The 22,943-nt window shown below is 37.4% G+C and overlaps 2 protein-coding genes across 3 annotated transcripts in view; one reads left to right on the forward strand and one right to left on the reverse strand.

The window, feature by feature from the left end:
• Positions 1 to 552: 552 nt before the first annotated feature.
• Ppt2 (palmitoyl-protein thioesterase 2) lies at positions 553 to 1,869 on the forward strand. The gene is made up of 5 exons (XM_073968723.1): positions 553 to 871; positions 944 to 1,085; positions 1,149 to 1,256; positions 1,319 to 1,592; positions 1,641 to 1,869. The coding sequence occupies exons 1-5, from the start codon at positions 716 to 718 to the stop codon at positions 1,837 to 1,839; spliced, it is 879 nt and encodes a 292-aa protein (XP_073824824.1). The 5' UTR covers positions 553 to 715; the 3' UTR covers positions 1,840 to 1,869.
• An 11,561-nt stretch (positions 1,870 to 13,430) lies between these two features.
• The window catches only part of unc-13, a 32,505-nt gene continuing 22,992 nt past the window's right edge, over positions 13,431 to 22,943 (reverse strand). For both annotated transcript variants that reach the window (XM_073968724.1, XM_073968725.1), the window contains exon 3: positions 13,431 to 22,928. In XM_073968724.1, the coding sequence (XP_073824825.1) occupies positions 13,713 to 22,817 (9,105 nt within the window). In that variant the 5' untranslated portion in view covers positions 22,818 to 22,928 and the 3' untranslated portion in view covers positions 13,431 to 13,712. The remainder of the gene's footprint in view (positions 22,929 to 22,943) is intronic.

The raw sequence follows: 22,943 nt of genomic DNA on the forward strand, positions 1-22,943 counted from the left end.
ACTTTAACGAAATTGGTTTCATGAAACCTTGCTAGTCTGACCATCGACTATGAAACAGCTAAATGCTGTATACCTTTTAAAGCCTTTACCTAATTAACTGCGTGTTGCGTGTGCGTTCAAAAAAACAAAAACAAAATACATGTATTTGTTTTTGTTGTCAATTTGAAATACATGTATTTTGTTTTTGTATTTTTGAACGCACACGCAACGCGCAGTTAATTAGGTAAAGGCTTTACATAAATTGACGAATTTTCGGTTTGGAGATTTTCGATACATGATTTGGCGATTTGGGTCAAAAAAATGGCAGCCCTGGTACCATGGTCTTGACCATGGCACAATCATACAGGTATCCGCATCAGCCCAGCTGATGTACTGTGAGCTGTCAAAAATTTGTTGTAATTGAAACACACATAATTAAAAAAAAAAAAAAACAAAAATTTGAAAGAAAAACGTTGAACTTTTGACGGATTTTTGTTATAATGTGTTTATTAATAACTGCCTAACAAAATTTTGTTGAAAAAATGTGTGAATCGCTTTATTTTTGGAAAAAAATTTTGACATTTCACAGTACTGAACTCGTTTTTGTTGTAGTTGTTTGCTGATGCATCTACCTGGTAATTGTGCCATGGTCTTGACCAACAGCTGATTTCCTTTTTTATCGAATATGGAAAAATCGTAAAATCACCTCATATGTGTGTTGATTAATGAGCTCGAAATGAAGAAGGTCCCTTGGAGAAATGGATGTTATGGATATTGGTGGCTGGCGCTTTTGTTAACATCCCAGGTTACAGCTTATATTCCCGTTGTTTTGTTCCATGGAATACTATCAGGTTCTGAATCCATGGAATCTTTAAAACGCTATATAGAAGTTGTAAGAAGGCAAAAATGAATGTTATTTTTATAAAAATGAATTCTGAAAACATCATGTGCGAAATTCATCTAGCAACATCCCGGTACAAAAGTCTATAACTGTGATCTATATAGTAATTGGAACAGTTTAGAAGCTGCATGGAGACAAGTTTCTGAATATCGTGACTATCTAGATATTGTTGGTAAACGGCATCCTGAAGGAATAATAGTTATAGGTAATATAAGATGGCACATAAACACAAAGCAAAGTATGTAGGAATCTTTTTAAATTTAATAAGGATATTCACAAGGAGGTTTGTTGGCAAGAGCCGCAGTCCAGTCCATGCCTGAGCACAACGTTCGAATTTTTATATCTCTATCTTCACCTCAAGCGGGACAATATGGAAGTAAGTTGTATATCAATACAAGTTTTATCATTTCCTTTATTCACAGTTCGTAATACATAAAGCCAGTTTTCTACATTTGATATTTCCGGACTTGGCGGCCAAGACAGCGTATGAGCTATTTTATTCCAAAGTTGGTCAACACACATCCGTTGGCAACTATTGGAATGATCCCCACAAGCAGGATTTATACATGAAATATAGCGCTTTTCTTCCTTTTATAAACAATGAAATTACATCTGGAAATTCAACCGATTTTAAAATAGCATTGACTCGTTTAGATAAATTAATTCTTATTGGAGGTCCCAACGACGGAGTCATTACGCCGTGGCAATCAAGGTAAGCATTTAAATGTTGATGTAACGGCTCTGATTAAACTCTTTTCAGCCACTTTGGATTTTTTAATGAAAGTCTGGATGTGATTCCTCTCAATGAGCGAAAAATATATACATCGGATGACATTGGCTTAAAAACTTTGGCTGATCATGGAAAGTTGGTTATAATTGTAAAGCCCTTTGTACATCACTTAACATGGCACACAAATAAACGTGTAATTAATGAGGTAATATTGCCTCATTTGATTTAAAAGGGTAATAAATAAATAGAACATAAAAAATCTCATATTTTTATTAGAGGTTGAAAATGGGTAAAGGGTGACGTAGGGCTTTCATCTCAAGTGGACACTGACCTCCGCGTGTTGTCACCCGTTACAGGTAGTGAGATGACATGATCCGCTCGTACAATCATAAGAACGATTCTTGGAATTAGACAACAAGAAACGCTGAAGTCAAAATCATACTTTTATACTTGGTCTGTTCCAGAACAATAAGAATCTTCTAATTTGTACTATTTCTTTTTTTAAGCTAAAAATAAAAAACCTCTGGTCTGCAAATCCAATGAACGCAAACAAATGTATTGCAAATACCAAAATTGTAGACAATTTCATATTAATTGTTCGTTTATGGCACCAAGTTATGTAAATACTACACGGTTTTTTGTGCAAATCTCTTGCTATTGGTCCTCTAAACAATATTTCATTAAAATATGTAAAGTTTATTTGCGATTTATAATAAATAGGTAAAAAAATAATTGTCTACTACATGGGGGTAACAATAAAATAATTGCAATAATTACCAAATCGATGGTTTCTTGGAGAAGTACCAAAGGTGTGTTCCTTAATACGAAGTCTATCCACTTTGGACATTCATTGAAATTTTAATGAGCTTAGTTAACCCAAAATTAAGGCTCGCCATGTTACACTCTAAGGGTATTGGTTAATCTTGATATTTCGTTGGAGGGTCTTTTTCGAGTTTTTTCTTATAATGGACCTACAAATTTTATAAGAGTGGATTGTTATATTATAATCGGGGTTATCATGAACGACAATTTCCCGTGAATTTTTTCACTTTCTCCCTTAAGTTGCAACGGAGGAAAGACGAAATTTACGGGGAAATTCCATTCATGATAACCCCCAGTATATAATAGTTCCCCAAACATCCCATACAGGACAAGGGAGACTTCTCTCATATCAATGAGTGCACCCGATTCATATTATAGCTCAATGATATGAGACATTTTGCCGAGTCCGAACGGAGTGTCTTAATACAGACTGATTTCCGTATCGTCAGTTTCTTTACAAATTACTGAAAATCTGCGAAGTATTATGTTTCTTAACGCCATTGTACTTAACAACTGCAAAGCTACGTGTCTCAAAACGTCAAAATACGCATTTTTAACTCAGGTAAAAAGCAAACATGTATCATTTTTATTTCTGATACATTTAGTTGCATTTTCGAGGAACAATGTAGGAGTGTGCAATTGAAATATTTTGACGAAGTTTAAACAACACAAAGCTACGGAAGTCAGCCACACCAGTTGTAGAGAAGTTTTACATGGCTGAAATATAAATAAATCGTAGCAAACATTACTGAGGGGTATTTTGCCACCGATGAAATTTTTGATGTTGTCTGGCCAGGGAATCGAGTTGGAAAATGTCAATGTCGAGCAAATCGGAGCTCTGCTCCTTACCCTCGAGTGTCAAATCTTTCTCTGTCTCTCCACGGACTTCTAAAATTTGATCAATTACTTCCACAGTCGCCGATTTTAACTTGCCAATTTTTATAATAGTTGAGTAGTTAAACTTGTTTCAGCTTTCTGGATCCCTTTTACTGACTTTCAGAATAATGACTATTAAATATTTGGAACAACTTTACTTTACGCTGAAACCTCGGATTTTTTTGAAAAACAATTCTTTCGATAGAAATTCCTTTTTGATTACTGGAATATATATTTTTTAGCTGGGACGTACCTGGTTATCCGGTTATTTGATCCGTAAGTTTAAAAAAACCCCACCGTAGAACCGGTTAGTATGAACCGATTTACTTGATTTGGATATCATATGAAAGCTTAAGGGTTGTTTACACCATCTATCAATGTCGTATGAGATGCCAAATTTTCTACCTGCGAATGTTGTACACAGAGTGTAACCACTATGAAAATTTTCATCTATCAAAATGATTTGGCAACTCATATGTAAATTTTTCATTTAGGGAGCGCTCTATTTGATACGGCATTCTCGTATGTAAACATAAATTTATCAGCTGTTTTCTGACATTCTCAAACAAAAAATGAAAAACAAAATCTTTTAAAAAAGAAAATGGAAAGGTATGTATATTTAAATATTCAGTGAAGTAAATAAATGGCGTTTATAATGTTACTTTCAGATTGATTGGTCGAAAGAAGCAGTCTTTGAAATGATTGTTTGGTGGCAAAAACATGAATGCCTCTACTCTACTCTACTCCAAACACCAATTCTACCATTTCAGTTTTCTTCAACCAAAATTAAAATTTGCGCAAAATTGCAACTCAACAATAAATGTAAATAATGACAAAAACAGCTGTTTTTATATTTTTAGGTTATGTCTTACGAAAATAACACGTGCAGGTATGAACGCACAAATTGAAAGTTGTATGGATGACGCCAATTTTGACAAACATAGAGAATGTCGAATGGGTGAAAGAAATGGCAGCTCATATGACATTGATAGATGGTGTAAACAGCCCTTTAAGAAAATGTCTATCGAATGGCATATGGTTGCAGTTATATAACCGGTTCGACAGATATATTAAAAACGCGTTTTTAAAACCGGTTAATTTATAAAAAATGTTAAATTATTAAAAATAACCAAGTTTTTCCTATATTTGAAAGTTTTCTAGACAGCCGGCCTTTGGCCGGGGCTTAAGTTTTTCACCTCTGGGGTCTAAAACTGGCTACGCATTCCAAAGATTTCCAACGTCCAAGTTGTTCCTATATTTTAAACTTTTTTAGACTGCCGGCCGTCGGCCGGGGCTTATGATTTTCACCTCAGGGGTATGTCCAAAAATCGGCTACACGATCCAAAGTTTCCTGCGTCCATATTTGTCCTATACTTGAAAGTTTTTCTAGAGTGCCGGTCTTCGGCCGGGGCTTAAGACTTTCACCTCTGGGTTATGTCCAAAAACCAGCTACGCATTCCAAAGTTTTACTGAACCCAGCTGTTCAAGAAATAGCAATTGTCTACTTTGGCATAGTTATGTAACTAGTTACTCATTGATCCTAGTTACTTTACACCCAAAAATGGCACACAAAATAGCCTATAGCCTGCTTTTGCCACTGGAAATGGGCTTTCTTGCCTATCATGTCAATTCACTAGTTACAGGTAATGCGGCGTGCAATATATTGACTATTGTATAGACTACCGACGTTGTTTCTCTCTTGTAATCTCTCTTCGACATTATTTCTTTTTTTTAACAAAATATAAACAAATATTCTGTCATATTATGTGTGTTCGTTTACTCAAAATTTGTACAAATTGTTACTGAATGCTGTTCGTTTACACTTCAGTACAATACAAAAGACATTAGTCGTTTGCAAGAAGTTACTGGACTTGTACAAATTTGTACAAATTATTGAGTAAACGAACACACCTATTGTTTATTCATAATTTAAAAACGTGTTTTGATGCGTTTGTTGTGCATAAATTTAAGATGCCAAAAAAAGAATGTGTTACGAGCTAAATCATAGAAAGGATGAACAATTTAAGAAGAATATTTATAATATATCTGTGGTAAGTATTGATATCTATCTTGACGGAATACATTATCGCGTCATTTCATTAAACTTGTATACATTTTATTTCAGGAACTTTTGAATGGTCTGAAGGACACACGAGAAAAAAATTGCAGGGACCAAATAAACATAAGTCGCTGTATCAAGATGTAACGCACTAGTTCCAGTATCAAGGATCAAGATGGACCTGTCATATTCATAAGTAAACAAGATTATATTTTATTTGTAAAAATTTTGCACACCATCCAATAAAATAAAGTATGGCTAATGCATACATATATGCATTTACCCATTTATCCGACTTCAACTAAGTAGTAATTTTGGCTATAATTTCTGACTACCGAATTGACTGGTTACTGGTAATGCAATGAAGTGACAATTGGCTTTCCGAAGACTATCGAATTGACTGGTTACTGGTAATGCAATGAAGAGACAATTGCTTCACACGACTATCGAATTGGGTGATTACTGGTAATGCAGTGAGGAGACAATAGACCCCTTCCTATGACATCCCCATGTTAAATTCACCAGTCTATAACATTGCGAGTTGATTGGGTGGTAGCTAGGGGTGTTTACCAGTAGCCAGCAAAATTGCTAGTTATTCCCTAGTTACCCGAACAACTGGGAATTCATTTTATTTCATTACATTAATATATAAGGTACCCGTGCGAATAGCATCGCAGTCGAACATTCGATAGGTATCTTCATAAGCTTTCATACGATACCCATATCAAGTAAATCGGTTCATAATAACCAGTTATACGGTGGGTTTTTTATTTAAACTTACGGATCAAATAACCGGGTACGTCCCAGCCGAAAAATATCCGAGCCTTGAGGGTAAAGTAAAGATAAGCCTTTTTTTAACAAAATTTAAAAAAATGTTCTGTCATATTGTTTATTCATTATTTAAAACGTATTTTGATGCGTTTGTTGTGCATAAATTTAAGATGCCAAAAAAAGAATGTGTTACGAGCTAAATCATAGAAAGGATGAACAATTTAAGAAGAATATTTATAATATATCTGTGGTAAGTATTGATATCTATCTTGACGGAATACATTATCGCGTCATTTCATTAAACTTGTATGTATTTTATTTCAGGCACTTTTGAATGATCTGAAGGACACACGAGAAAAATATTCCAAGGACCAAATAAACATAAGTCGCTGTATCTAGTAGTAAAGGCCTGCGTACATAAGCTGCCTGCCTGATTGCCTTGCTTTCCTGCTTAATTTCTGACATAATAAAAATAAAAGAATAAAGAAGGCCGAGCAAATTTCGAACTGGGTTGCCCTTTTCTTTTTTATTCTTTTATCAGCAAGCAAGGTAAGCAGGCAAGGCAGCTTATGTACTCACCCCTTAACGCTCTAGTTCCAGTATCAAGGACCAAGATGGACCTGTCATATCCATAAGTATACAAGATTATATTGTCATTTGTAGAATTTTTGCACACCATGCAGTAAAATAAAGTGTGGCTAATGCATACATATGTATATGCATTTACCCATTTATCTGACTTCAACTTACTAGTAATTTTGGCTATAATTTCTGACTACTGAATTGACTGCCCAGCGAAAAGTTTGCCTCCAAAGAGGCAGTTAAATGATATGTACAAGTGATTTGGAAGTGCATCAAATTATGCATTTTCACTCATGATTTTTACAAGGGAGTGACCCCGGAAAGAGGCACTCCATTGCACCGCATTTTAACTGACCCTTTGGCATTGCATTTTAACTGAACCTTTGGCACCGCATTTTAACTGAACCTTTGGCACCGCATTTTAACTGACCCTTTGGCATTGCATTTTAACTGACCCTTTGGGGTAGAATAGGAGGCAGTCCAGAGCACGTGTTTTAAATAACAAAATAAAATGCATTTATTTTTTGTGTAAAACAAAAATATTAATAACTTTATTAAATTAACACAAATTATGAAAATTCTCTATTGAATTCAATCGCAAACATGTGTGTTTCCTCCTCTTTTCATTTAATCCAAACTTAAGTGCTTTTGCTTCATCTGCTAAATGGGTTTGATATTGTCTTCCCATCACCAGTTAAGATTTCGACATGTACTCCAACAGCACTCCATTGGGAAATTTTCTTCTCGTGAGTTACCGGAAAAATGTTCACAAATTAAATATTATTTAGTTTGTATTAACAAATGTTTGGAAATGTTAACACGCTTATCTCTTTTTGTAGAAGGTATGTATACCGCTGCCTGTAGAGATGTACAAACTGATTTATGTACATGTAGGGATCTCTAACAACTGCTATTAAAATGTGAGGAATTGGAGTGCCTTTTTCACGACTCCGTTGAACTGCCTCCGGATGTTGTTAAAATGTGACAAATGGATGTGATTCTTTGGATTGCATCCAAATGCGGTTAAAATGTGAGGAATGGAGTGCCTTTTTCACGACTCCGTTTGAACTGCATAAAAACATGCCGTGAAAGAACTAGTCTACATTGCACTACTTCCAATTTATTTTGGTGGGTGGTTACTGGTAATGCAATGAGGGGACAAATGGCTTTCCGAAGACTATCGATTTGACTGGTCAATGGTAATGCAAAGAAGAGACAATTGCCTTCACACGTCTATCGAATTGGGTGGTTACTGGTAATGCAGTGAGGAGACAATAGACACCTTCCTATGACATCCCCATGTTAAATTCACCAGTCTATAACATTGCGAGTAGATTGGGTGGTAACTAGGGGTGTTTACCAGTAGCCAGCAAAATTGCTAGTTATTCCTAGAGATGGTTTTTACCGGGTATTTACCCGGTAAATACCCACACGGTGGGTAAATACCGGGTAAATACCCATTTGTGGGTATTTATTTGGGTATTTACTATATTGAATGGCAAATACAACATTTTACACCCTATTCCTGGGTTTAGGTTGTAAATTCGTTTCAAATGGATAGTTTTACAATACTTTAGACTAGTGGGTAAATACTTGGGTAAATACCCGAGTATTTACCCAAGTGTTGGGTAAAAACTCCTTAACTGCCGAACCACTTGACGTAGGCTGACGAAATTTAGCTCAAATCTTACTTAAGTCAAGAGAATATCTAGCATTGAAAATGGGGTGTCTGGGTCCATGTTCTGATATAGCCCCCATATAACCGTGTCTCCCGATTTAAGGTATTTTTTGTCTATTTGCCTCATTATACAATCATAGTGGCTGAAATTTGGCATAGTGAGTTCTCAATATGTAGAAAATACCCTTGCAAAAACTTGTCAACACAGGTCCACGTTTTCTAATAGCCCCCATATAAGGGTACCCCGATTTCGAATATTTACCCAAATTTTGGGTAAAAACTCTTTAACTGCCGAACCACTTGACGTAGGCTGACAAAACGTGGCATAAATCTTTCTTATGTCAAAAGAACTTCTGGTACTGAACATGGGGTCTCTAGGTCCATGTTTTAATATAGCCCCTATATAGCCGTACCTCACGATTTAAGGTATTTTTCATCTGTTAGCCACATTATACAACCAAATTGGCTGTAAATTGGCACAGTGAGTCCTCAAGGAGTAGAAAATATCCTTGCAAAAATTTGTCAATATAGGTCCACGTTTTCTAATAGCCCCCATATAAGGGTACCCCGATTTCGAGTATTTACCCAATTTTTGGGTAAAAACTCATTAACTGCCGAACCACTTGACGTAGGCTGACAAAATTTGGCTCAAATCTTACCTATGTCAAGAGAATATTTAGCATTGAAAATGGGGTCCTGGGTCCATGTTTTGATATAGCCCACATATAGCCGTACCTCCCGATTTAAGGTATTTTTCATCTATTAGCCACATTTTACAACCAAATTGGCTGTAATTTGGCACAGTCAGTCATCAATGAGCATAAAATATCCTTGCAAATATTTGTCAACGTAGGTCCACGCTTTCTTATAGCCCCCATATATGGGTACCCCGATTTCAAGTATTTACCCAAATATTGGGTAAAAACTCTTTATCTGCCGAACCATTGGCGTAGGCTCACAAAATTTGGCTAGAAACTTTCTTATATCAATAGTATTAAAGGTATTGAAAATGGAGTCCCTGGGTCCAATTTTTGATATAGCCGTACCTCCCGATTTCAGAAACCCATATTGGGGCCACAAGAAAACGTGGACCTACGTCGACAATTATTTGCAAGGATATTTTATACATATTGGGAACCTACTGTACCAAATTACAGTCAGTATTATTGTAAAATGTGGCTAATAGTTAAAAATACCTTAAATCGGGAGGTACGGCTATATGGGGGCTATATCAAAACATGGACCCAGGGACTCAATTTTCAATACCCTTATTACTATTGATATAAGAAAGTTTTGAGCCAAATTTTGTCAGCCAACGTCAACTGGTTCGACAGTTAATGAGTTTTTACCCAATTTTGGGTAAATACTCGAAAACGGGGTACCCTTATATGGGGGCTACAGGAAAACGTGGACCTACGTTGACAAATATGTGCAAGGATATATTATACTCTTTGAGGACTCACTGTGCCAAATTACAGCCAATTTGGTTGTAAAATGTGGCTAATAGATGAAAAATACCTTAAATCGGGAGGTACGGCTATATGGGGGATATATTAAAACATGGACCTAGAGACCCCATGTTCAGTACCAGAAGTTCTTTTGACATAAGAAAGATTTATGCCACGTTTTGTCAGCCTACGTCAAGTGGTTCGGCAGTTAAAGAGTTTTTACCCAAAATTTGGGTAAATACTCGAAATCGGGGTACCCTTATATGGGGGCTATTAGAAAACGTGGACCTGTGTTGACAAGTTTTTGCAAGGGTATTTTCTACATATTGAGAACTCACTATGCCAAATTTCAGCCACTATGATTGTATAATGAGGCAAATAGACAAAAAATACCTTAAATCGGGAGGCACGGTTATATGGGGGCTATATCAGAACATGGACCCAGACACCCCATTTTCAATGCTAGATATTCTCTTGACTTAAGTAAGATTTGAGCTAAATTTCGTCAGCCTACGTCAAGTGGTTCGGCAGTTAAGGAGTTTTTACCCAACACTTGGGTAAATACTCGGGTATTTACCCAAGTATTTACCCACTAGTCTAAAGTATTGTAAAACTATCCATTTGAAACGAATTTACAACCTAAACCCAGGAATAGGGTGTAAAATGTTGTATTTGCCATTCAATATAGTAAATACCCAAATAAATACCCACAAATGGGTATTTACCCGGTATTTACCCACCGTGTGGGTATTTACCGGGTAAATACCCGGTAAAAACCATCTCTACAAATATGGAATGATTATTCTAAAGGATAGCCCTGTTCCTTTACGTTCAAGAATCTTAAAGTTTTACAACTTTTTACTCGAAAAGCGTTCCTTTACTTCATATGGGAGCAGTTTTCAACTTTTACTACTTTTGCCGGTTTTACCATTTTCAGAAGTAAAGGAACAGACCAGATGCCTTTCTTCGTTTTTCTGCATATCTAAATTTGTCCCAATTTACATTGGGCGAGTTTACTTGCGGCAATTGTCATTTTGTAGGAGAGAGAGGTGCGGCACATGGTAACCCTTTGCCTCTCAGCACCCTCTCTCACCTAAAAACTGACAATTGCCGCAAGTAAACTCGCCTAATGTAAATTGGGACTTTATAAACAATAATTTCAGTGGCAACATCAAGTTTACTATTAATGTAAGATATCATCTGTTCTTCAGTTGTATCAACAGCAAAGCGAGCAGCAAATATAGCACGTTTAGGTTGAACTACTCTTAGAATAGGAGGACTTGGAGAATTTGGAGTTGTGAGCGTAAGTGGCGATTTAGGCGTAGTTTGAGGGGGAAAACACGTTTTAGATCCAGATGGTGTTAAAAGGTCTCCATTATTTGTTGGTTCTATTAATGATAAATTTTTCGAAGGTGTTTCATGGACAGTGATCGTTGGAACTGTCAGACTATCTGCGTCATTTGTTTGGTTAATGGAAGTGGTAGCGGTGGAAGTGGTACTAGATTCAATCGGTTTCTTTCTTTTTCGGAGAGAATCAGATGGGGATTCCAGAAATTTATCTAAACAAGAAGATTTATCGAACATTTCTTTGTATTTTAAGAATCTATCCATTAACGAGTTGAGTTCAATGCCAATGGTATTTAATTCGTTACGAGTACTTTTAAAAAAGTTGTAAAATTCAACGTTCAGCACCGACGTAATCCTTTACACTCGTTTAAATTATCAGCCGTACGAGCATTTAAATCCACGCATTTTATGTGATAGGAATCGAGACATAGCCAACACGAATGGAACTGGGTTTTGACAGTTTATCATCGCACATTTCATGTTTGAGCTTGAGATTCTTTACCAATGCACAACCAAAAATGATGATGTAGTTACCGGATTGTAATGTTTATTTTTTAGCAAGTTCAGCAACCAGAATTAAACAGTTCCAAAGTAGCCGGTACAAAAGCTCGTATGTGATAAAGCTTTAACGCACACAAGAACCGTTGCACCAAAAAATGTTAAAAAAGACGCAAGTTTGAAATTCGTAACAGCAAAAAGAGCGAGACGATGAGTTTAACACAATGTTGGCCGATTATGTTATGTTTGTTAAGAACGGCGCACAAAGTGTAATCCAAGAGAACAGAAGCTATTTATTTTATTTTGTAACAATAGCAAAAAACGCTTTAACAGTCGTAAGTATTAGCAAGATATCAAAATATTCCGATATGGAAACACTATCAAAGCTTTTTAGTTCATTTTTTTTGTGATTAATACGATGGTAGCACAGTCGAAATTGAAATATTTCTGAAAGCGAGTTGATAACACGTCTGCACGCGAAGAGAGTACTTATAGAAAAATAGTATATCGGTCCAGGTTTTGATATACCTCCCATAGAACGGTACCACCCGGTTTTCGGTATTTTGAAGGTTTTAGCCTCATTATCACACAGAAATGGTTGAAAATTGGTACTTCGTTGAGGGTATAAAACTTTTCCCCAGAAATTTGTCGGTATAGGTCCACGCCTTCATATAGCCCTCATAGAACGGCACCTCCCGAATTTCGATATTTTGAAGGTTGTGGCCACAATAACCCATTGAAATGGCTTAAATTTGGTATTTAGTGTTTGTTGGCGGTATACAACATTCCCCAAGAAAATTCTCGGTACAGGTCCACGCCTTAATATAGCCCCCATAGAACGGTACTTCCCAGTTTTCGGTATTTTGAAGGCCTTGGCCTCAATATTCCACCGAAATGGCCGAAATTTGTTATTCAGTCTTCGTTGTAGGTATAAAACTTTCCCCCAGAAATTTGTTGGTACAGGTCCACGCCTTAATATAGCCCCCATAGAACGGTACCTCCTCATTTTTTTGTACTTTAAAGGTTGTAGCCACAATAACCCATCAAAATGTCTGAAATTTAATCTTTGTTGGGGGTATTCAATTTTAGTCTTTGTTGGGGGTATTCTTAGTTAGTGGTATTCAACTTTACCCCTAAATTTGTCGGTACAGGTCCATGCCTTCTTGTAGCCCGCATAGAACGGTACCTCACGATTTTCGGTATTTTGAAGTTTGTTGCCCCAACCACCACCGAAATGGCTGAAATTTGGAATTTAGTCTACGTTGGATGTAAAACCCTTTCCGATTGAAATTCGTCAGTATCGGCACACGTTTCGATATTGGCCCCATAGAACGGTACCACCGAATTTTGGTATTTTGAAGGTTAGCCACATTGTTTTTCCGAAATTGCTGAAATTTAGTATTTAGTCTTCTTCATAAACGAAAGGAAATTAATTGTTCCATTTTACTTCAATACAGCTGGTGGTGGAGGGTTCTTAACGCCGTTCTTACTTGTTTCAACTACCTTCGCCATTGTGGAGGGCGTAATCAAGAGTTGTCATTTGTTGTCTTTAAATTTGAACGCGGGGTGTACTATGGTAGTTAAAAAAATTAATTAAAATTCCGAAGTGTTTTATTTTTAGCAATAAAATTTAATTAAATATACAGAGTGGACCAAAATTGCAAACCCTTGTTACTTGTTTGATAAAATGGGTCTTGTTTTTGTTTTATTTTGCCTTTATTAATAAAGAAAAACTTCAATTAAATAATGAAAATTGTGGTTTTATTTTTAACTATGAATACGACAAACTCTTATTAGATACATTAAATAAATAAGTTATTAAATTTCTTATTATATACAATGAAATAATTAAATGAGATGTATTATTAAGAGAGTTTAAACAATATCAATTAAAGTGAACGTTGTTGAGTTTAAAGATTTCAAATTATTTTCTTACAATCAACAAATATAAGTGATAGATTAAATGATATTTCCCGTATGTTTGCTTATATTTTGTAATATATTTATGCATTGTTTATTATTTAAGTGCCCGCTGTTGGCTCCTGTCGAATTTCCGATTTTAGTTTCACAAACTCCTTAGCGACTTCGTCGTTATTGCGTTGAGAAAGTATGCGTAAAATGGTCCAACCGGTCTCATCCATATGGATTCTTCTTTGCAAGGGAAGCCAACTGGATAGCGAACCTTTCTCCAGTATATCTTTAAGCGGTATAACGGCTACACCAACTAAGCGATCATCTCTGGCAAAGCAATAATCTTTGACACATATATGTAATTCGAAAAAATCTAGTTGTTCCTCGGTACCAATAGTAAAATTAAATGATTCGTTGTATTTTGGCGACCAGTTATTGGACTTGGATTTAGTTGCGAACTTGCGTTTTTTATCCTGTAAATTTGGACCAATTAAATTTATTTCAACAAAAGGTCGAAACATTCCAGATGGTATATTCCATTTGAGATCATTGGCAGCCACAACTTTTACATTCACTTTGAATTCACCAGTGCCTGGATGGGAATACAAGTCAATTTGTACAGATATTTCTCCAACACTTTCTTCTTCTGGGTCAGGATCTAGAATTTGACATGAAATAAACGTTTTAATTAAAGTATCTGTCATTTGTGTATACAGGCTCAACGCATAACGTAGACTTTGTAGTTCGGGTGATTTTTCGAGGAAAGTTTTCTTAAGACCATTTCCGCCAGCGTGGAAGTACTGCTTAATTGTGTCTAAGGCTACGTCGAGAACGGCGCACTGTTTTGGGGAGAGATTTTTTTCGACTTCCTTTGAAATGTCCATCACTCCGCTCAGAGCACTTTTTACGTCTTGTTTTCCAGCCATATGAGACTTAAATAGGCGACCCATATCTTCAATTTTTGCATTAGATGCGAGGTTTTTGGCATTGTCTGTAAGATGTTTGAACATCATTGTCCTATCCGTCATTGGTGGTAAAACAATTGTTTTCTCCAAAGTGCGCATCACAATTTTCCAAAGTTCCTTCAGAAGTCGTTTCAAAACTGTCTTTTCACAGGATTGAGCATAAAGTGTAAGTGACCCATCTAAAAGATCCATTAGTGGTCGAAGTACTTCATCAGCCTCCACAGCAACAACGTTACTATTAATTTTATCGCCTGTAGAATTTCCTTTCACAGCAAGTAACAAATCTCCCAATTCGCGTAAAGACTGAGTAATGCGAGGTTCTAAACTGATAGCAAATTGTGATGCTAATTCGTCGAGAGCGGTGTTCAGATTTTGTTGCAACTCCTTCAAAATATTAGCCGCATCTTCTTCCAATTTATCACCGCCCATAGATTCAAACATTTTTTCTAATTGAACACGGAGTTGTTGGATATTATTCATAAGAATACATGCAACTCGTTCATCCTTTGTGTGCTCAGGAAATTCTTTTTTAACAATATCAGCATAAGCAATTAACACCTTCACGATAGTTTTAGCAAAGCGTCTCATGTAACGTTTCCATATTTCAGGATCAGGACACTCGAGCTTGCTAACAACATCGAAGCATTGTGTTAGTTGTGTAAACACGTCTACTACCGAATTTGAAAAAAGAGAATGCTCGCTACTTCTTTGAAATCCGTCTTTTTTATCTCGATTGAAGGCCCCGTGAAGATATTCCAGCGAAACATCGTCGTTTTCATTAAGCCATTGCATAACGAATGGTTCGAACCACGCTGGGTATTCTGGTACAGCACCTTTATGGGGAGGGACTTCTTTAACGTAGTTGCTATATAACCATTTAACTCGAAAATGCAAATTCATATAGGCAGATGATTTGCATAGGCGGTGTTGTTCATGTTCCTCCAGGGCGTATTTCATATCGACGGCGAACAAACTCCACATGGTTGCGGCTGATAGTTGACCTATATTTAATTCTTGTGGAAATTGATTTAGAACAGCGCCGTAACTATTTTTATCCTCGTCAATCACTGAGACTATCAATGCTATCAGTTTGTGCCAAAAGTCAACGCTATCCAATTTTGGTCCATGGTCGTCAGATTCACGCTTCGCCTCGTTTGGATCCACCTGAAATTCCCTGTTGTACAGTTCGTAGCAGTTTTCGAAAAGAAATTGGTAAGTGGATCTAAGACAAGCTTTAACGCAATCTTTAACGACTGTGCTAGCTCGTGGTGGACTTGATAGTTCCTGCACCTTCATGCGGAAAAATGTTATACTTGTTAGTAAGTCCACTGTAGATTTCAGATCCATAAGTTTTTCGGGGCTAGAAGCAGGAAAATTATTGCGATACATAGACAAGTCAATGCGCAATGAGTTGTGCAACTGGTCGAGTAGTTTGACGAATTTCTCCTTTCCAAAGTTGCTTGCAGCGAAGCGATCACTAGCGGACACCGCGGATGATGCTGTAGTATGAGCGTAGTATGCATTTATATTTGCCAAAAGTGTACTCATAACTGCTGGCACCCCGGGACACAAGTATTTGGCTGACAGGCAATGAAAGTGCGTCATAGCTTGGTATATGTTTTCTATGCCGTAACGCATAGCAAACTCGTCAACAATTTCCTCAGGAATTTCATCGAAATATAATTTCCAAGCATCATCACCCTTTTGCTGCGGCAATTTAACCATGCCATTGTTTTGCTCACATAGATAGTGGAACAGATTCTCATGTAGGCATGTGTATTGCACGTGGTAAGGAGCAACTTTCTCTTCGCCTTTTATTTCAACTGATATGTGCAGACGAATAGCTCCGGAAACTGCGGATTTGTCAGTGCGTTTTTCTAAATTATACCACACGTCCATCTCACCTGACAGTGTACGGACTTCAATAATTGTTTGCCCTAAGAAATCATCGGACTCCCTTGTAAGTTTTTGTCTTAGTTTTGATTTAAGGTCATTGTCCTCATCCCAAACACGGACTTTAATTCGATCAGATGAATTGTGACATTCAAAGTGGAATTTTTCATTCCAAACTGGGTTTAATTCTTGTGGCATTGTACGTGTGCGTTTTTTTACCTTACTAACTTGAACGGTCACGTATGGATCACTGGTACCGCTTTTATCCTTCGCTATTAAGCCTTGAGCACATATCACTGTAATAGCTATTTTGGCGGACCATTTACTGGTACCATCTAATACGCTTTGTTTCATTGCTTTCATATGGCCTGTATGGCTCTTTTCCTCTATATTAAAAACAGCACGTATTAGCTCAAATATTTCGGGTTTCTCCTCCTCACGTTGTTTCATACGCTCTTTCATGGCAGTTATTATGGAATGTGCCTTGTCTTCAGCCCCGTGTTTCGAACTTTTTTCAGCAGCCCTTTGTAGACAGTCGGCATTTAAGAGATCTTTACACTTCTCATGACACTTAACACCACACTCTGTGCAACGAACTCCCTGTCGAGCTATTCCCCACAATAAACCTTCGCATTCGTAGCAGTAAGTTGGAGAAGTGGCAGTCCAAAGAACAAAATTATGAGGAGTTGTTGAAGAAATGGGATAGATAAGCGCCTGTAGCGCTTTTTTGTAGACATGCATTTTTAACTCTTCATCGTTTAATGTGGCTCTTGGCACCGCTGAGGTTAGCCCAGCGTTGCGCTTTATAGCTGCCATTGTTATTTCGGAGACAAGCGGTATAGATTTTCGCCGTGGTCTAATATCTGGCATACTATCAATATTGCTGTAGAACGGATTGTCTCCGGGGTGCCCATTGATTCTCATTCCTACCGAGCCAGGACCACCTCCGTTGTTAAGCTGCATTATAATCTTGTTGTATGCCCAATGCCATCGTTTAATGGCTGTAATTTCTGGCTTCCTCTTTGATATTTGCATATGACCACTTACTACTTCTTCAGTCTCGCCCCGCATTAACTTTTTCTTCCCCGACATATTTCTGGTGCCAACTTGCAGGTCATTCATTGGAAACTCATCATCTTCGTCATTCATAACGATGTTACTAGATTTCCGGCTGAGTGATTTCGAAGGTGAACCAACCGTGTCATGTAAACCAATTGATGATATCTCATCCTCTTCATCCTCTTCCAATATAATGCTGTCCTGTTTCTTCATATGTTGATGTCCATACTGCTGGTTGGGCATCGTTGTTTTTGGTTCCAACATTTCAGCCATCTGCGGAGTATTTGCCATTGTTGTTTTAACAGACTGTTGTTGATTGTTGATAGAACTTTTAGCACTACCATTTGAGCTATCTTCATAATTGCCACTGCCGTCACTAGGACATAAGTCGTCAACGTAGTTTTCAGTGTTTTCGTTTGAGTGCGACTGATGATATTCTGACTCTTCTGGCACATATGGTAATGATTTGCGTTTGGTTGGAGCAATAATATGAAGTTCTTGGTGCTCCGAAATTTCCTTGTTTTTATATTCATCATCTGCCTCAAAATAATCATCTTGGTAATCATAACCACCATTAGCGCGTTCATAATAAGCATTTGATGACACCGGTATTGTCGACGATTGTGCTGTGTGCTGGACATCCATATAGTAATCATCCTGTCCATTATCGATGTCGTAACTCGGCGTGCGTTTTAGCTGAAGAGATTTGCTATTTATAACTTCTTCGTTGTCATCGTAAATCTCTGCAGGCTGTTTAATTAAAACTCCCGATTTACCATTGATGATGGGCAGTTTTTTGCCAGTGGATCCAGCTGTTGGCACAGTCGGCAATAGTTTAACTTGCTGATTAAAAGGTTTCGGGGGCTGATTACCGTTGGCATATTGAATATTGTCGCTATCGACAATATTCATTTGTTGTTGTGATGTAGCTTCATGTTGGGTTGTATAACCATTAATATAGCTATTATCATTAACGTTATTTACTGTCGAAGATGAATATGTTGTTGTAGAAGATGAATATATTTGGTTTGGTTGTGATGATTGCCTTAGACTTTGAGAAGCATCTCTAGCATCAGATGTTGCAGCATTTGCTTCTTGTGCAGTGGGACCGCCCGTTGGTTGCAAGTTCTTTTGAACCTTTGTACTAGCTATAGTTGCGCCTTGGTTAAGTACTTGAGTAGCTGTCTGCATTGCCACTGCAGCTTTTCCGAAAAGTGAACCAAACATTCCGCCGCCTCCACCACCACTATTTGTTTTTGCGGCCGTTGTAGTTGGAGCCGGTTTTGATACATGCGATGTAATGCTCGTTAAGGATGGTAGAATGGAACTGGTTGCATTTTTAACACTGGTTGTAGATGTCGTACTGGAGATGTTCTCTGTTTTTAGAGTTGTTGAACATGTTACTAATTTAGATTCGGTGACAAAGCTACCCGGCGCTGTTACATAGTCATACTCATTGTAATCGTTAGCACCTACTCCCATAGTACTCAAATCGGCGAATGTTGAGTATTCACTATACGCATTATCGGCGGAATTCACAATTTTCATATCATCGTGGGCGTAATCGTAACTATTTGTCACCTGACAATATTCATTATCGTGGTTTAATACATTCAGGTCGTCATAGTCTGAAACAATAGCCCCATCAATATGTGTATTCATAGTCGAGGCGACATTAAATGCATTTGCTTCTTCAGTATAATTATTGTTTATTATGAAGCCATTAGTAAAGTTATTATTGTTGTAGATTTCCTCGTTACATGTGGTATCAGATATTGTTGTGTTGTAATTCTCCTTTGTAACAATATGGTCGTAATAGTCAGTTTGTGCCGGCTTGGAAGGTATATCATTTGAAATCGTCATCGAAGCTGATACTGTATTGCTACTTGATGACTGAGTTGATGTTACTGGTGGTGCTGATGTCGATTTTGTAGCAGCTGCCAGTAAACTGCCAACGTTTGGCACCAACTTGGAGGCCAATCCAAAACCAAAGCCTTTTTTTGACGATGTGGACTGTTGAGAATCACTTCCGCTATCTGCCGCAAGAACATTGTCCAAACCGCCCTTTAAGCTCTGAGAAAGACCTCCTAACATACTGGAGGCTTTACTAACCGCGGAAGCTGCAGTCGTATTCGAAGTAACTGAATTCACCGTCGGTGGTTTGTAGTATCCACTAATACCAGTTTCGCTACTGCCTATAGAACTCATGCTGTACAGGGACTTTTTGGAATCTTCTGCGAAAGTTGTGGATGTAGAGGCAGTAGTAGGCAAACATGTCGAAGTTTGCGAACTCGGTACGTCGATATTGTTGGTGGTAACCGTCGTGGTAATGATATCATTTTTGATACTGCTGGCATTAGATTCAATGGTAGTTGATGTTTCCACAATTAATGATGTAAGATCGACATTAAAACTGTTATAGAAACTATCATCGAAGTCGACCTTCGGTAAGGAAACTTCCGTAGAGTATGAAAATGTAGATAACGTTGTTGAATAAATGTCGCTAGTCTCCGATATGGGCACTGATGTAGTTGTTGTTGATGTTGTCATTTTCGGAGAATCATCATTGCTGCTTTTGTTATATTCTGCAGATAACGTAGTCTCTATGCTCGTTGTGTCCTTATTTTCAGAATTAGCCAATGAAAATGTGCTGAAGTAATCTCCGAGGTCGTTTTTATTATCCACATCTTTCTCAGTAGTACTTAGATCAATCTTTGTGAAGGTGTCAGTATCTGTTATTTTATATGTGTTAAAGTAGTCATTCGTATCGCTTAGGGATGATGTAAAAAGGAAATCTGTTATGTAAGCGGGTAATTCTTTCGTATCCGTAACTGTTGAATCGAAGGACAGAGCTGGCGAAATGGTTGAAATCTTTTTCAAGTTATCTGCTTCCGAATTAGTGGATGATATAGTTTCTGTATTGGGCAGATTTGAGGTGGAGTATATGGATGTTGGGGGGAATGTTGGTTCTTCTTTATCTAAATCATCTTTGTTTAGTTCCGAATTTTTTGTCTCTTCATCGTTACTACTGGACTTTGGTAACAGTGTGGAGGTTTCCGGCATCGAATATGTCATTGCTAATGGCGATTCCATATATAGGGGCTTTGTGGATTCGGCTGTTGTGTTATCTGCAGTCGTGGTCAAACTAAACTCCTTTGTAGACTTCAAATAGTCTTCGAAATTATCACTGTACAACTTTAAATATGAAGGGGGTTCCCAAGGGCGTTCTTCCAAAATACTTGCTATAGTAGTTTTAGTAGAACTTAAATAATCTGACGATGGCAATGTGTTGTATTTCATGGGTGATGATACAGTTATCGTTGTAAGGCTTGATGTTGTGGTGGACGAACACGAGTAAGAGGCAAGATCTACATCGCTACAACTAGGACTATCACTTTGTGATATTTTGTAACTATTACGTCTAGCGGCATCGAATGTTGGATGATCGTCAAACGGTTTAATGTACGAATCGTTTACAGATTCAGTGTGTTTTGTTGGCGCTGAAGTCGATGTTATATCCGGAAACATGATAGTTGATGATGACAATGTGGAATATTCTACATGATCTACATTATGATATGATTTAGGAACGGAATGAGAAATTTCGGATTCACTGTTAACGGCGCTTATGAAATCGTTTGGATCTGCATATTTAGAAGTTGATATTGTGAAAGATTCAGAACATACTGCATCCGACGTTGCCTTTGATTTGTGAAGAAATTTTGAATCTTCATTTATTAATGAATAATTAGTGCGTGGTAATTCAATGGCTGATATTGTGCTGACGGATGTATTTGATGCTAATGGTAATACTTTTTCTGAATCAAATTTATATGATGTGTCTGGAAATATGGAAGTCTCTAACATCATTGTTGATGATCTAATACTTTCAGGCAGATCCTGGCGAAGGTGATCCATGGACGGTGATATGGGAACTAAGACTGAATCCTCTACGAAATCATCAGATAGTGCTTCATCCACATGTTCGCTGTCATATATTGGTCTAAAATCATCTGCAAATTTATCGTAGTAGCTGCTGCCTATATCATTGTCATAAAAATTGTTATTTTGATTAAAGTTGTTATCGTAATTACCCCTATAATTGGTGTTAAACACAAGGCGCTTACTATTACTCTCAATATTATCGACTGAAACGTTGTTACTTGATAGCGCTGCCTGGCTTGTTGCTGAAATTTTGTTTAAATATGAGGGTGATGAAACATCGTTCTGAGCGATTGGTAAAAATGATCCTGGGTTGGATGCACTTGAGCTATTGATCAATAAATTTTCTTTTTTTGAATCTATTATATTTGGGGAATTTGATAGTATACCCATCGCTGACGACTTCTGTGGCAACGTGGGCGACTGCGGCAATTGTTTGCTTTTACCCCGATTATATGTTTGTGGGGTGCTGGGTAATTTTTTTGGCAATTTTCCATAAGATGAGATAGATGGTTCTAATGCTGATGTTCCTGTAGTCGATATGTCGCTTATATACTTTATATTGTCAGATGAAACGATCGGAGAGGATGAAGACAATAACAGTGTAGTTGGAGCCGCCATGGATACAGATGACAGGCCATCTGCAATACTGGATTTTGCAGTTGTATAGGAACGTGATTTTAAATCATTAATGGAATCAGCATTGCTGTTGACGGAATAGCCGCTATTGGTGAAAGAGTAAGAGGAGACGTCAAACGAGTTAGGATGCCTTGATGTTGTTAATCCATAATCCGTAGCACAAGCGTATGTCGCTGGGGCGATCGTCTTCGTCGAATGTTCAGTTTTTTTCAAGAGATGTTGTGGAATACGTGTCTCGCCACTGGCTATAACTGACGCAGTAGTCATTGCAAGAATGATTGATTGACGACGTTTTTGTAGATCTTGCAATTTTTGCTCATAAGCCAGTGTTGTTGCATTTGATATTGAATCATTATATGATGGTATTTTATTACTATCATTATAGCCATAATCACCATAGCTCATCGTCGACTGCATTTGCATCGCAGTATGGGGTCTTGGTTCCATCAAGTACTGATCATAATACGTACTCGAATCTCCATAATCCGTTGCTCTGCTGCTCGAACGACTTCGTGTAACGTCACTAGTATAGTACTTGTTATATGGCATATTGAGTGCTGTTGTTGAAAGGGTGCTCATACTGTCTTGAAGACTAGTGTGATTTTTATATAATGACGTTGCTGCTGTCGCTGAGGTAGTCATAGAATTGTCTTCAAAATAGGGATGTAAGCCAGCACTGCTTTCTCTGGTGTGACTGTAGTTCGTGTCATACCACATTTTAGAGTTTTTACAATATCATGCAGGAATTTTAGATGTTGATTTTCGTACAAGGTGTCTAGTTCTTCAACTTCAGATGCATTCAAAAGTTCTGCGGAAACTACTTATTTGCTAAAAAGTATTAAA

Source organism: Musca autumnalis, unplaced genomic scaffold (assembly GCF_047663935.1).
Source record: "Musca autumnalis isolate F117 unplaced genomic scaffold, ASM4766393v1 scaffold_2, whole genome shotgun sequence".
Classification (NCBI taxonomy): domain Eukaryota; kingdom Metazoa; phylum Arthropoda; class Insecta; order Diptera; family Muscidae; genus Musca; species Musca autumnalis.

Coding starts and splice junctions, on each gene's coding strand:
- Ppt2 (XM_073968723.1), top strand. CDS start 716: ATGAAGAAGGTCCCTTGGAGAAATGGATGTTATGGATATTGGTGGCTG. Junction 872..943: donor TAAAACGCTATATAGAAGTT/GTAAGAAGGCAA, acceptor AAATTCATCTAG/CAACATCCCGGTACAAAAGT. Junction 1,086..1,148: donor TGAAGGAATAATAGTTATAG/GTAATATAAGAT, acceptor AAATTTAATAAG/GATATTCACAAGGAGGTTTG.